The sequence below is a fragment of the Rhineura floridana genome, chromosome 8 (assembly GCF_030035675.1).
Source record: "Rhineura floridana isolate rRhiFlo1 chromosome 8, rRhiFlo1.hap2, whole genome shotgun sequence".
Lineage (NCBI taxonomy): Eukaryota > Metazoa > Chordata > Lepidosauria > Squamata > Rhineuridae > Rhineura > Rhineura floridana.
The window spans coordinates 28487424-28500485 of NC_084487.1; the positions used below are offsets into that span (position 1 = coordinate 28487424).

The window sequence follows — 13062 nt, forward strand, 5'->3', positions numbered from 1 at the left end:
AGTTTACTCTGAGAAAACTCATTGAAGCATCTTGTTGGCACAACCTTCTCCTACATGGTGACTTTTGAGGAATTGCACTCTGGTCCTCTTACACTGATGTACACATGGGACTTCATGCAAGTGGGGACTACTCCATTTTTCTCAAGTGTGAGTAGAACACACACCATAAGGGCCATAGCTCTGTGGTAGAGCATCTGCTTTGCATGCAGAAGATCCCAGGTTCAATCCCCAATATCTCCAGGTAGGACTAGGAGAAAATCCTGTCTGAAATCCTGGAGAGTCAGTCAGTGCAGGTAGATACGGCTGAACTCAATGGACCAATGGTCTTATTTGATATAAGGCAGCTTCCTATGTTCCTTATGTTCCCATGATTGGAAAAGGATCGGTCACCTGCTCCCATTGAGTTCCTTGGCTCTGTTGGAGCAGGTAACATTGCATCACTGTTCTTAGTTTTAATGGCACAGTCCAATGGGTTCTTGTATATAGGGGAAGAAACATAGGTGGCAACAACCCAACTCAATTCACTAATAGGCAAAAAACATTGCTGTTTAAGAACGTACCTATAGCCCACAGATATTTCTATCCAACTTTAAAAGGCAGGGAAATTGGGCAGCTACAGTGAATGCACGAGTGGAGCAGGAGACCTGACCTCTTTTCTGAGATATTGGACTGCCCTACAAATTTGTCAAAATGCGAACACAATTTGGGTTGGTCTTTCACAGTCCAATTCACTTGCTGTGTAGCGTGGAAGAATTTGGTAACATGTGCCTCTGAGCATATGGTGAGTGGTGGCAACACCTGCAATGAGCCCAAATAATAGAAAGAAGACATTTGCTGTGCTGATCTTGTTTTAGCAGGGAAGAAGCAACATTATTAAGACAGTTGATATAGTTCAGATGGATGAAACAGATTATCTTGACCCATCCCAGTCTGGGTTCAGGCCTGGTTATCGTCCTTGGTCGCCCTGATGGATGACCTTTATCAGGAGAAGGACAAGGGGAGTGTGACCCTGTTATTCTTACTTGATCTCTCAGCAGCTTTTGATACCATTGACCATGGTATCCTTCTGGGCCAACTTGGTGACCTGGGTATTGGAGGCACTGTTTTACAGTGGTTCCAATCCTATGTCCAGGGTCGCATCCAGAGGATAGCGCTGGGTGACTGTCTTTTGGCCCCCTGGCAGCTGTGTTGTGGGGTGCCGCAGGGTACCATCTTGTCCCCCATGCTGTTTAAAATATATATGAAGCCGTTGGGAGCAGTCATCAGGAGTTTTGGGGTGAGGTGTCAGCAGTATGCTGATGATACCCAGCTCTATTTCTCTGTAACATCTGAATTGGGAGAGGCCGTGCAAGCCCTAGACCGCTGCCTGGACTCGGTGGTGGGCTGGATGAGGGCCAATAAACTGAGTCTGAATCCTAGCAAGACGGAGGCGCTGTGGGTTGGTGGTTCCCGAGTTCGGATAATTGGTCAGTTGCCTGCTTTGGACGGAGTCGTACTCCCTCTGAAACAGCAGGTCCATAGCCTGGGGTGCTCCTGGATCCATGTTTGTTGCTAGAGGTCCAGGTGACCTCAGTGGCTAGGAGTGCCTTTCACCAGCTTTGGCAGGTGAGACAGCTGCGGTTGTTTCTGGACCGGGATAGCCTGACCACTGTTGTCCATGCACTGGTAACCTCCAGGCTGCCCTTGAGGTTGGTCCGAAAGTTGCAGCTGGTGCAAAATGCAGCGGCAAGACTGCTCACTGGGGCAGGGTATTGCCAACATGTCACCCCGCTGCTGAAAGAATTGCACTGGCTGCCCATTTGCTACTGGGCCAAGTTCAAGGTTCTAGTTTTGGTGCATAAAGCCCTATACAGCTCAGGACCAGGATACCTAAAAGACCGTCGTACCCCTTATATACCCAGTTGATCACTGCACTCTGCAGGTGAGGGCCTCTGGAGGTTCGTTCTGCACAATATAGGAAACGGACCTTTAGTGTGGCAGCACCTATCCTGTGGAATTCCCTCCCTTTGAATATTAGGCAGGTGCCATCTCTGCTATCATTTTGGTGCCTTTTGAAGACTTTCCTCTTTCAACAAGCCTTTTAGGTTGAGACCTATCCCAGTCTGTATCTGTGTTAGAATTGCTTAATATGTTTTTAATAATGTTTTTAACCCTTTTTTAAAGTAGTTTTTTTAAAAATGTTTTTAATGCTGTTTTGTTTTAATGTATTTTAAGATCTGTTTTTATGATATTTTAAAGTGTTTTTAGTGCTTTGTTTGCCTCCCTGGGCTCTTGCTGGGAGGAAGGGCGGGATACAAATTAAATAATAAATAAATAAATATATTTTTTTAAAAAAATCAGCCAGGCCTTTTTTAACTTTTAAACTGCAGAAGATGAAGGTCAGAGTATGGGGCAAGATCCGTAATAGGATTACAGGTACTCTGTGAACATGACTGATTTTTCATGAATTTCAACAGATTATGAGAACTCTGACAGAAAAAAAGTCCAAAAGGGCTCTAGGGTTTTTTCTCTCTCTTTTTAGACTTTGAACTCTCTATTCTCTCTGACTGTTTTTTGTATCATCATGAAAATTTAGAGGGTTGTTAAGCAAGCATTTCTGAGTTCAGGACTAAGTTTTGTAAGGTTTTGTTTTGAAATGAGCTTATGGGAAGCATCAGAATGGCATGGGTTTTTTTTTCAATTTAACATTGTGGAATGTGAAAAATTCACGCTGGCTATAGTATACAGCTGCTGTCGTGGCTGTATAATCCATTCTTTTGGCATGAGTCAGCACAAGAGGCAGAATCACCTTGTAAGCTGTTAGGAGCACGGTTATGACAAGGTGGAATGGGAGGTAGGGCTGAGGAATGATTTACCTTTGGGTATCATAAAGCTATCTATAGTGGAACAAACCTTGGTCCTTGTTGAATTGTCCTGGGGTTGTAGAAGATGGCATGTAGCATAGCAAGTCAAACTTGTCTCATCTACATTGAGCAGGATGATTCTGTTTGTTGGCCTCAGCTAGCCAGCATGCCATCAGATCAGTGATCAGTCATTCTCTCTCAAATGATGCTCACAGCAGTTTATAATTAAAACAATGTACCTGCATCTGTTTTAGGATTGCAGTGCTTTCCTTTAAAATTGCTTGAGCTGTACTTTTGTTTGCTTGGTGGTTCCTGTGTTTATCACTGCGTTTTCCTTCTGTACCTTTCATGTGGCCATGAGTAGAAGTGTGCATGCTTGGGGAGACATTTCTACATTCAAGTCTTTGAGTGACATTGGAAGCTTGCTAAGAAAAAGGCAGGAACATTCAATGGCCAGAAGATGCCTACCTAGCTAGTATGCTGGGAAATTTCAGAACTAGAGGTGGAAGGCAGCCCCCCCCAGGCCACTCTGCCTGGCCCTTGGGACTCTCCTCAACTCAGACCCCTCTCCTGCTCCAAGCCAAACTTTGTACCACTCTGCTCTGTGCCTTTTCAGGTGATTTTTCTCTGACAGGAATGTGCCCTTGAGCTGTGATCATGCCTTGTGCTTGCCTGGAGGGAGAGAGATGTGTGTGCAAAAACGTGTGACTTTTGTGTGACTGGAATGTATAAAAGGAAGAGTTTCACACATACCTTTGTCCAGTTTTGCCTCCAACCCTGTCTGCTGCTGGGATGTGGCCCTCATAAGTTAAGTTAAAGGTCTGGTTTGCAATAGTGCTAATCTATGGTTTATTTAGCCAAAGCGTGATTTTTTTTTTTGCGTCTTAACCTTGCATAGCAGACTCGACTAACCATGTCAGTTTTTGTGACAACAGACCATGATGTGGCTTGTTTGCTTATAAACCATGCTTTATTTTAACTGTCGTTTAGCACTATGCCCAAAACCAGCAGCCTTTCTTAACCATGCTTTGGTTGGCCACCTTGCCCCAGGCTCCTGCCAAGCTAGGGAGGCATAAGGCAAGAGCAGCTGAAAAACAAGCCAAGCTTTGGAGAAACAGTGAGTGGGCAAGGATGTCTCAGATCAAGGCTCAAGGTGATTTCAGGTAGGCCTAAAATTGTGAAGCCAATAGTAGGACTTTGAAATATTCTTTACAGAATAAAGAAATAGTCTGGCATGTACAACAGAAGCCTGCTGTAACAGAACATTTTTAGTAAAACCCTACGATTATTGATTTTAATCTGAAGTCTTCATTCAATGATAGTCCTCCACTAACTGAATGAAAGCCATCTTTGGCAGGATGAAAGGGGGAAATAGCTGGTGTCATCTTCTTAATGCCACATGCACTCCATTACAGCACGTGTTTAAACAGACTAATTGAAGGAGTACAAACCTGTAGCACATTGTCAAGTACCACTCAACTGGATCCACAGCAAACTCACTCCAGCTTTGAAGAATTTATAATACCAACATCTCAGTAGTGTCAGTTTCACTTTGCTGCTCTTCCTCAATGTACAGACCAGAATAGGAAAATACATCACCTTGCAAGGGGATGAAAAAAAGGGGGGGAAACACTCAAGCTTCTTAAGGAAATTTATCAGGCCTGTTACACAGAGTAATTAAAATCAGTGAAGAGTTTTAATTCTGCCAGACGGAGACTAACATTACTTCTTGTTTAAATACAAGATGAACTGCTGCTAGTGACTGTGTGTTTGTATTTTTTATGAACAGGTCTATTAGGCTGGGGCTGATGGGAGTCGTAGTCCAAAACATTTAGAGGGCACCAGATTGTGGAAGACACTTTCCTCAGAATAAGCCCCACTGAGTTCAGTGAGGCTTACTTCTGAGTCAACATGCATATGGTTGCACTTTAAATTGCTGATTCAAATCACCAGTAAAAATACCTATTTTGCAAAAGGGCTTTCAAGCAGCCCTGTGCTGTACCTTGAAGTCCTGACAATAGGGGTCAGTGTTACCTGTCAAATCTGGCCCTTAAGGGGCTGGGAGATAAGGATCTGGCCTACTGGCCAGAAAATATTCCCCACCTCTAGATGAAGGGCTGGGGTGATGAGCATATTGAATGTAGAGGAAAATTATCTGATTCTGACTACCATGATGTACATGCGGCAACAGAATGCCCTGCACGTGGTTTTCCTAAGTGGAATGGGTAAGAAATCTTTCATGTGCAGCAACTTCCTGACATGTAGATGACAGAGTACAAATTGCAAATTGTTCCTGTGTTTTAAAGGCTTCAAACCTGGGCTGGACTAAAATAACACTAGATTTTTAAGTTGTCAGTATTATATCTTTAGGCACAGGTCTGTAAAGAATATTTCACATTCCTTATATTGGCTTCACAATTTTAGGTGTGCCTGAAATCATCTTGAGTCTTGATGTGAAGCACGCTTACCCATTCACTGAAGCCCCTCCACTGAAATATGGGTGCTTTGTTTAGGATTTAGCTGTGAGAACAGAAATAGCATTTGGATCTGAAAAATCTGCAACCCTGTGTTGGACAATGCAAATCATTAAGCGGCTTTCAAGAATACCCAAGGAGCTTTACACTATTGAAATGAAAGTAAAGACAGTTCACAATTCATCTACCAGCAAGCATCAGAAGCAAGAAACCAGCTAGCTTCATGGGCTTGGTAAAAGTCATGCTCTTAATAGAACTTCAAATATCACTAGGCGTTCAGTGGGGGTACTGCTTGGGTCTCCAGTTCAGGTAGTTTAAAAAAATACTGAAAAATGTTTTAAGACGGACTTCCCAGGAGGATCCCTCTGCCTGTGCAGCCTCCGAGATGGGCTTCTGTCTTGGATGAAACTTTTTCAGCTTAAATCCAGTCAGAAGGGGTTTTTTTTGACTGGGGATAATTTCTTCCGGATAAGGAAGAAACATGAGATTTTCCACACAGCTTTGTTGTGATTGTTGGAGAGTGGAATTCGTCAGAATTGTCTGTGAAAGAAGGTCTTCCAGCAGCACGGACGGAGCGAGGATTTCTAGCTAGGTCAGCTGAATAAGTGACCCGTTTTTTTTTTCTTTTTAAAGAAAACGGACTAACAGGCAAGCATCCTCCTGTCTATGCTTATTATTTTCTTATCTATACAGCTAAAGAGATTTGTCAGAGAATCAGCAATTAAGAAAACCTGGGTGAGCCAAAACTTTCCTTCTCTTTTACTCACAGAACTAAGGGGGAAGAAAATAAAAATAGCCTATCTTTTTTTTATTGCAAAAAGCTGACATGGAAAATAGCATTATAAAGATTACAACGGATGAGGGGTTTCTGATTGGAAGAGAAAAGAAAAATCTTTTTAATTTATAAGACTTTTGTGTAATATAAGTCTGGGACTATTTTTCTGTTCTACTTTTTTTTTGACGAATCTGCACATTCTTTCTGTTACTAGTCATTTGGACGCTGTGAACTAAAGCTGTTTTTGCACTTCTGGGCATATAAGAGATAAGGGCTGTCTAGAGTGTGACGCCAGATGGTTTGAAAGATTAACTCCTTTGTAACTGGATAAAGAAATAAACTGCTCTTTGCTTGGGACATTGAAAATTGAAAGAGTTTTGTTCCTTTGGCTTTAAGAATGACAATTAAGAAGATCATGGATGTACAAGAAGGGACTTTATCTTTAGACATGTTTCAGAAAATAATGAATGGGATTAAGTCAATAAAACAAGAACTAAGAAATAATAGTCAAGCGTTGAGAATTGAATTTGACGAAATGAGACAGGAGCTGAAAGAAATTCAGGATTCTATGAGAAAGAATAAAGATAGATCTGGAAAACCAAAAAAGGATGAAAGAGAAATTAAAGGCAAGGTTCAAACTATGGAGATTGGATTAAATATGGACATGGAAAAAGATTTGGATTTTCTGGCTGTGATGGATCCTGGAGATAAATATTACGCTTTGGAACTCAGCGCTGTCCCTGAAGGAATTGAAGAGATTGGAGATAAAGATATTATTGGTTCAAAAAAATTCCTGGACTGGAAGGACTTGATGGAACTTGAAATGGAGAAAGTTTACAGAATTAATCCCTGCTTTGTGTCAATGGAAAAATCTTCAAGAGATGTGCTAGTGTATCATGTAAAAAAGAGGAACAGAGATGCGGCTTTGCAACAATACTTCAGTGATACGTTTGGAATTGATGGCAAGAAAATATCTGTGATAAAGGAAATTCCTATCAGACTCTTATTATAGGACTATGACAGCAAGATTATTGGGTGCGTAAAGATGGAAGATGGAAGATGGAAGATGGAACCACTATGGATAAAGGAAGAAGAGCGATTTGTAATTACAGGACTTAGTAGACTTGATGAGTTGGATTAATTGACATGTTTATCTAGAAAAAAAATTGATGGACATATATCTCAAGGATTGGAAACTTCTCTTTGACTTTTTGTAGAAGAATAAAATGATATGATGTTAATGAGATTTAAAACCAATTAAGATAACTGCTGGAGGAAGGTGATTTTATAATCTATTAAGAGACAGGCTTGTTATATATTATAGATTTATAGCTGAACTATGATAAATCGGAAGTCAATATTTTTATATATTTTTCTTTTTTTATTGTATTAGTTATTGATTTGTGTTTTTTCTTTTTGTATTGTGTTGGTTTTGAAAATTTGAATAAAAATTAATTGAAAAAAAATGTTTTAAGACTTAAAATACTTGGAAATGATCACAGCAGAGGTTCCTTTGGTTTCTTTTCTTTTCTTTTTTTGAGGTTAATAAGGAGTAACTTTGGATCAGAGAAGCTTGATGCAAAAATGTTCCACAAATTTTAGGCACACCGATTACTCTACAGCAGAGGTGGCTAACCTGTAGCCTACCAGATGCCATTGGACTCCCAGCTCCCATGAGCTGCAGCCCACATGGCCAGTAGTTGGAGATAATGGGAGTTGTTGTCCAACAACATCTGGAGGGCCACAGGTTAGTCACCCCCTACTCAGCAGTTTTATTTTCTTCTCTCTTGCAGAGGCTTTTAATTTAATTAAACATTCTACCTGGCCTTGTAAACAAGTCCTTGCAAAAATTTTACTACCCTGCTGGGGGCTGGTAAAAGAGAAAAGGAGAGTGACATTTCTGTGTTGGGCATAAAAGTGCATTTGGTTTCTGTGTCGGGTGGAGAGGAGGGCCAGAGTGTTCCAGCCTTCTTCTGCCAACCCACTCAGTTGACTGCATGGAATTTGTTGTTGCTTATGGGCCAAACAGGCTAGTGCTTAAATACAGGGCTGCATTTAACCCACTGACAGGCAAGATGCAGGTGGATGCAAACATAATACCTTGCCTTTTAAGAGCTGTCCTTTAATAGCAAGTGGCAAAAAAATGCAATAATTTATTGTAGCTCTGTTAGATCACTAAATGTAATCCCCCACCCCCACTTTGGATTTCAGTTGTCCCTGGCTAGTGTCAGATGGTGAGAGATGAATATTAAAAGGTTTTCAGCCCCTGATCCTATGTATGTTTCTTGGAAGTCCCACTCGTGCAAATGGGAGTTCCTTGGGATGTGTGCATAGCGTAGCATCCTTGGTTTATGTGGGGTTACTCTAGAATGTAAACTTCATGAACTGGGGAAGTGAGTGCAAGCAGTCTTGATGTATGTGTTTGTGTGTGCAATATCTCTATCTAAAATTTGTACAGTATTACAAATAATTGTGGGTCCAATTAAATCTTGCTTTATTAGAGTAATGGATACATCTAGGACATTGCGCATCATATAGAAACCTGCCTTACTCACTAGAAACCCCTAACTACACTCTAGACATGCTCTGCGGCATGTGAAGGAAGTTGACTCAGCGACTCCCCTCTTTGAGAGGCCAGCTTATGTAGGGAATGTTTTCAATCGTAATCTCTGACTCCTTCGTAAGTCCTGTCTCTGCCCTGTCCATTTCTCACGGCAGTGGGCATGAGGGGAGGGGGGGACGTGTTTCCAATGGCTCGTCAGAAGACACCTGCTCTTGGGCTGCAGGCTCGAGGTCAGGAGGTGGCGTCATGCTGGAAGCGTCCTGGGAACTGCTTGGCAAGGGAGGAGTTGGTACAACCTCTGGGGCGTCCCCTGACGGGCCCTCGGGAACGACTGGGGGCGGCACACTCTCCTCGATGGAGCTCGTGCCACCCGTGGGAATTGGCTGGAGTTCAAGTTCACTGCCCCCCCCAGGCCCCAAGCAGACTCAAAACTCCTGGGTCTTCCGCGCCTTCTGGCAGCTGAGGCGCCTGAAACTCATGCCTCTCCCCTCCGTGCTCCTTCAGGGAGAGCCAAGGCTCAACAGGGTTGAACTTACAGATGTGCAAGGAAGACTTTACAGCAAAAATGCAAACATAAACATCAATAAGCAATAAGACTAGTAGCTTAAAAAAACCCACCAATTTAGATCAGTACAAATGGGACATTTTGAAGCCAGGCCCAAGTAATTTAGGGCTTTAAAGGTTAAAAGCTACATCTGGAATTGAACCTAGAAGTTAATTTGCAATCAGTGTGGTTTATGCAAAATTTAAGTTAGGAGATTTATTGTAGCTCGTTGGAATTATATGTTGCACAATTTAGGATAATGAGGATTGCTCTAGGGTTAGGTTAGAATATATCATAGATAGGGAATCTGTAGTTCTGCACCTGTTGTTGGACTCCAACTGCCATCAGTCCCAGTCAACATGGCCAGGGATGATGGGAGTTGTAGATGGGTTAGATTATAATTGGGTTACATTATAATTGGGTTACATTATAACTGTCAAAACGGTCAGTCTTGCAATAAATTTAGGTGACTGCTGTGTGAAATTGTGACTGTCCTTTTTTTTTAATGCTGATCTTCTGATATTTCTTGGGTTGTTTTCTGCATGATTGTTTCTGTTTTCAAAATTTTGTAGCTGCTTCTAACAGGCTGACTTGTTATTACAGCAAATATCCATCAAAATTACATTTGTCACATAAAGAAGGATTAATAGCCTATAATTATGGGTCTGTAATAGTGTCCCTTGATATGCATCTTTTTAAGGTTATTTTTTTTCCTGCTTGCCTTGGAGCCAATTCTGATGCAATTTCTCCCTCCCCACTTCTACTCACTGTAGAATTGGGAGCAGGGGCTGGTCTCCCGCATGTCCTCTCCTGCTCTCCCACCCCATCTAGAAGGTGGTGGTTACACTTGGAGATCCTGCAAAGATTCAGTATCATGAGGAATGTAAGGTCCTACATTCAAATAAAATTCAAATTGCTTTCCCCATGTAAAACCTCCTTTTCATGTTGAATACCAGTGTGTGTGGGAGTCATCGACATTCTTCTCACTGATATGCTAGACTTTAATGAAATGTTGTGATGGGATGAAAGTGGAATTATCAAAAAAGACAGGGCAGTCTAGATCTTTTGCAGTAGAAAGACCCATCTTTTTCACAGCATTGTGTTTTGGAGGAAGGTTTACATTGACATCTGCCCAGGATCTATGAAACACCCAACTCCGTAATTTGTTCAAGGCTGTTGGAATGGAAGAATCAATATTCAAGACTTTTGCCTCTCTGTTTTCAGAGCAGTGGGAAAAGTTCTGTGCTGGAAAGTCTGGTGGGGAGGGACCTGCTCCCGAGAGGCACTGGGATTGTCACCCGGAGACCCCTCATCCTGCAGCTGGTGCACGTTTCTGCAGAGGATCGCCGGAAAACAGCTGGAGATGAAAACGGTAAGGGCTGCCCATGATGGGATGCAGTCTTTTAAAGGAAACAACCGATCACATGTCGTTACACAGTCAAGTCAAGTGAAGAAGTAGTCAGCATTTTGATTTTAGAAGTTACTGAAACTTTACTATGCTTTGCCTGATTTTAACATTTTGCTCCCTTTATATATCATGATGACAAAGCATAACTGACACCGATTTGTACTACATGTACAACATCAAAAGCTTGCTCACTGATTTCATAGAATAGATAGGAAGCTGCCTTATACTGAGTCAGACCGCTGATCCACCTAGCTGAGTATTGTCTATACTGACTGGTGGCAGATCTCTAGGGTTTCAGACAAGAGTCGCTCCTAGTTCTACCTGAAGATGCTGTGGATCAAACTGTTGCATGCAAAGCAGATGATGCTTTTGCTGCTTAGCTATGGTCCTTCCCCCTATTCAAAGCATTTGACAGACAATATTTCCATCCTCCTTTCAAGAACCCTGGAAGGTAGGTCGGTGTTATAATGTTGCAGGCGGACTGTGTGTGGAAGCTGAGAGAACAGTGGCTTGCCTAATGATGCCAGGAGCAGTGGAGGACCGAAAGTAGGTCTGAACCAGCTGGGTGATTGGCAGTAGGTTTGCAAGTGTTTCTGATTTCCAGTTTTTATTATAGCAAAAATAAAAAGGCTATTAGAATCCCCAATCCCTAGGAATTGAGAATCATTACATTCACATCCATGTGCCATAATTGTAGTGGTTCTTCCATCCGTGATACATTGGGTGAAATAATGATTTTGACAGGAGAAAATTCTTTTTAAGGAGTTAGGGAGATTGTTTATTAATTGCTTACAATAACTGATAGATATTTCCTCATTGGCGACAATAGTTAGGAAATAGTTGGAGATCTCTCACATGTTTTCAGTGGGAGAGAGAACTGTGTACACCGGCCCGAGCTTTTTGGAGGAAAGGAAGGAGATAAATGCAATAATGGATTGCAGCTCACACTTCTAGCTGCAGTATCACACCAGCTCATACGAAAACAAAAATATTATGAAGGAATAGAGACTTACTTGGCACCACTAGGAGTTTCTGATGACCAGTTTCTTCTGTTGTATCAGAAATTATTTAACCTGGAAAGGGATGGAGGTGTTTTGTCCTAACTAGTTCCAAGCTTTGTGCTTTGTGGGTGTCTTCTGCTGATTAAAAGAATAGCATCCATTTACCTTTGAGATCACCAGAACTTTCATTTCCCCTGAATATAAATGCTTTTAATTGGGATGGGGGGTGGGGAGACCGTGTTGAACCTTCTCTAATTATAGCAACAACACAACTTGACAACATGGTGCTAGATGATTAAGTGCTTTTTCCAGTTCCTGGCTTTGAGTTAAATATCTCAAGAGCTGCGATTTAAAATTAAATTCTGAAAGCCATGAGAGGACCTCAAATCTATGTTTGTAAATTGTATGTAATAACTACCACCACTTGGAGGAGACATTTTGCAGTGCAGTATTTCATTGATGCAAATGTATATCCCTCTGTAAATCCGCTTGAGGCTCTGGAATAAATGTCAGTCTGTTTGCTGTGTTTTGTATTGGATTATTTGAAAAAGAGAATCCTCACAAATAATCCAATATCTGCTGATTGAGATGTAGTCAGGTTTATTGCATCCTACTTAAAGCTGTCTCTGACAACAACTGGGATTTGGGGAATTATTTGTTTTGTTAGCATCATCGTCCTTATGTAGGTATTCCTCCCATCCCCTAGGTCTGGAGCAGTTAGAGTTGAATGCAGCTGAATGCAATCGCTGGCTAAAATAACAAAATCTGTTGCATTTTCTCCTGCTGTGTGAAAGCCCCTGGTCTCTTGGCTAGCTTGTATCTCAGGCCACGCCTTTGGCCTTGGGTAAGAGGGAAGTAGGAGGCAAGAGTTACAGTAACATTTGCCTTTTCTGCAAATGAAGGACAGTTTGGGACTTCTATTTATCTGCCCCTTTCTGTATGGGAATCATCACTTCTGTGTTGCTTTTAATAAGGAAACGTGTGAAATGATGCTAGTAGTGCTTCTTATCTTAGTGGTGTTGAGCACCAGTCTATTTTCTGAATGTCTAATTGCTCATTGACACAGAGTCTTGTTGGCACTCTCCCAAATCCAAGTGTACAAAAGTGTGTTGGGATGTCTTGAACCTTTTTCTAGATCTCCAGAGGGTTAACACACAGTTGGTGGTATTACAAATGTTTGCTGTGTGTTTAGCTTTTTCCCCTTTGCAAGCAGAAGGTCCCAGGTTCAGTCCTTGGCAACTCCAGGTAGAAAGTCTCCTCTCTGGAGTATTGTCAGTATAGACCACTGTTCTTCAACCTTGGGTCCCCAGATGTTCTTGGACTACAACTTCCATAATTCCCAGCAGTTTAGCCACTGGTCAGAGGGTCATGGGAGTTGTAGTCCAACAATATCTGGAGACCCAAAGTTGAAGAACCTGGCATAGACAATACTGAGCTTAGATTGAACCAATGGT

At 41.8% G+C, this 13062-nt stretch overlaps 1 protein-coding gene across 4 annotated transcripts in view; it reads left to right on the top strand.

Moving 5' to 3' along the window:
- The window catches only part of DNM1L (dynamin 1 like), a 46163-nt gene that overhangs the window by 5020 nt on the left and 28081 nt on the right, over positions 1-13062 (top strand). For all 4 annotated transcript variants that reach the window (XM_061638729.1, XM_061638731.1, XM_061638730.1 and 1 more), the window contains exon 2: positions 10424-10571. In XM_061638729.1, coding sequence (XP_061494713.1) covers positions 10424-10571 — 148 coding nt within the window. The remainder of the gene's footprint in view (positions 1-10423; positions 10572-13062) is intronic.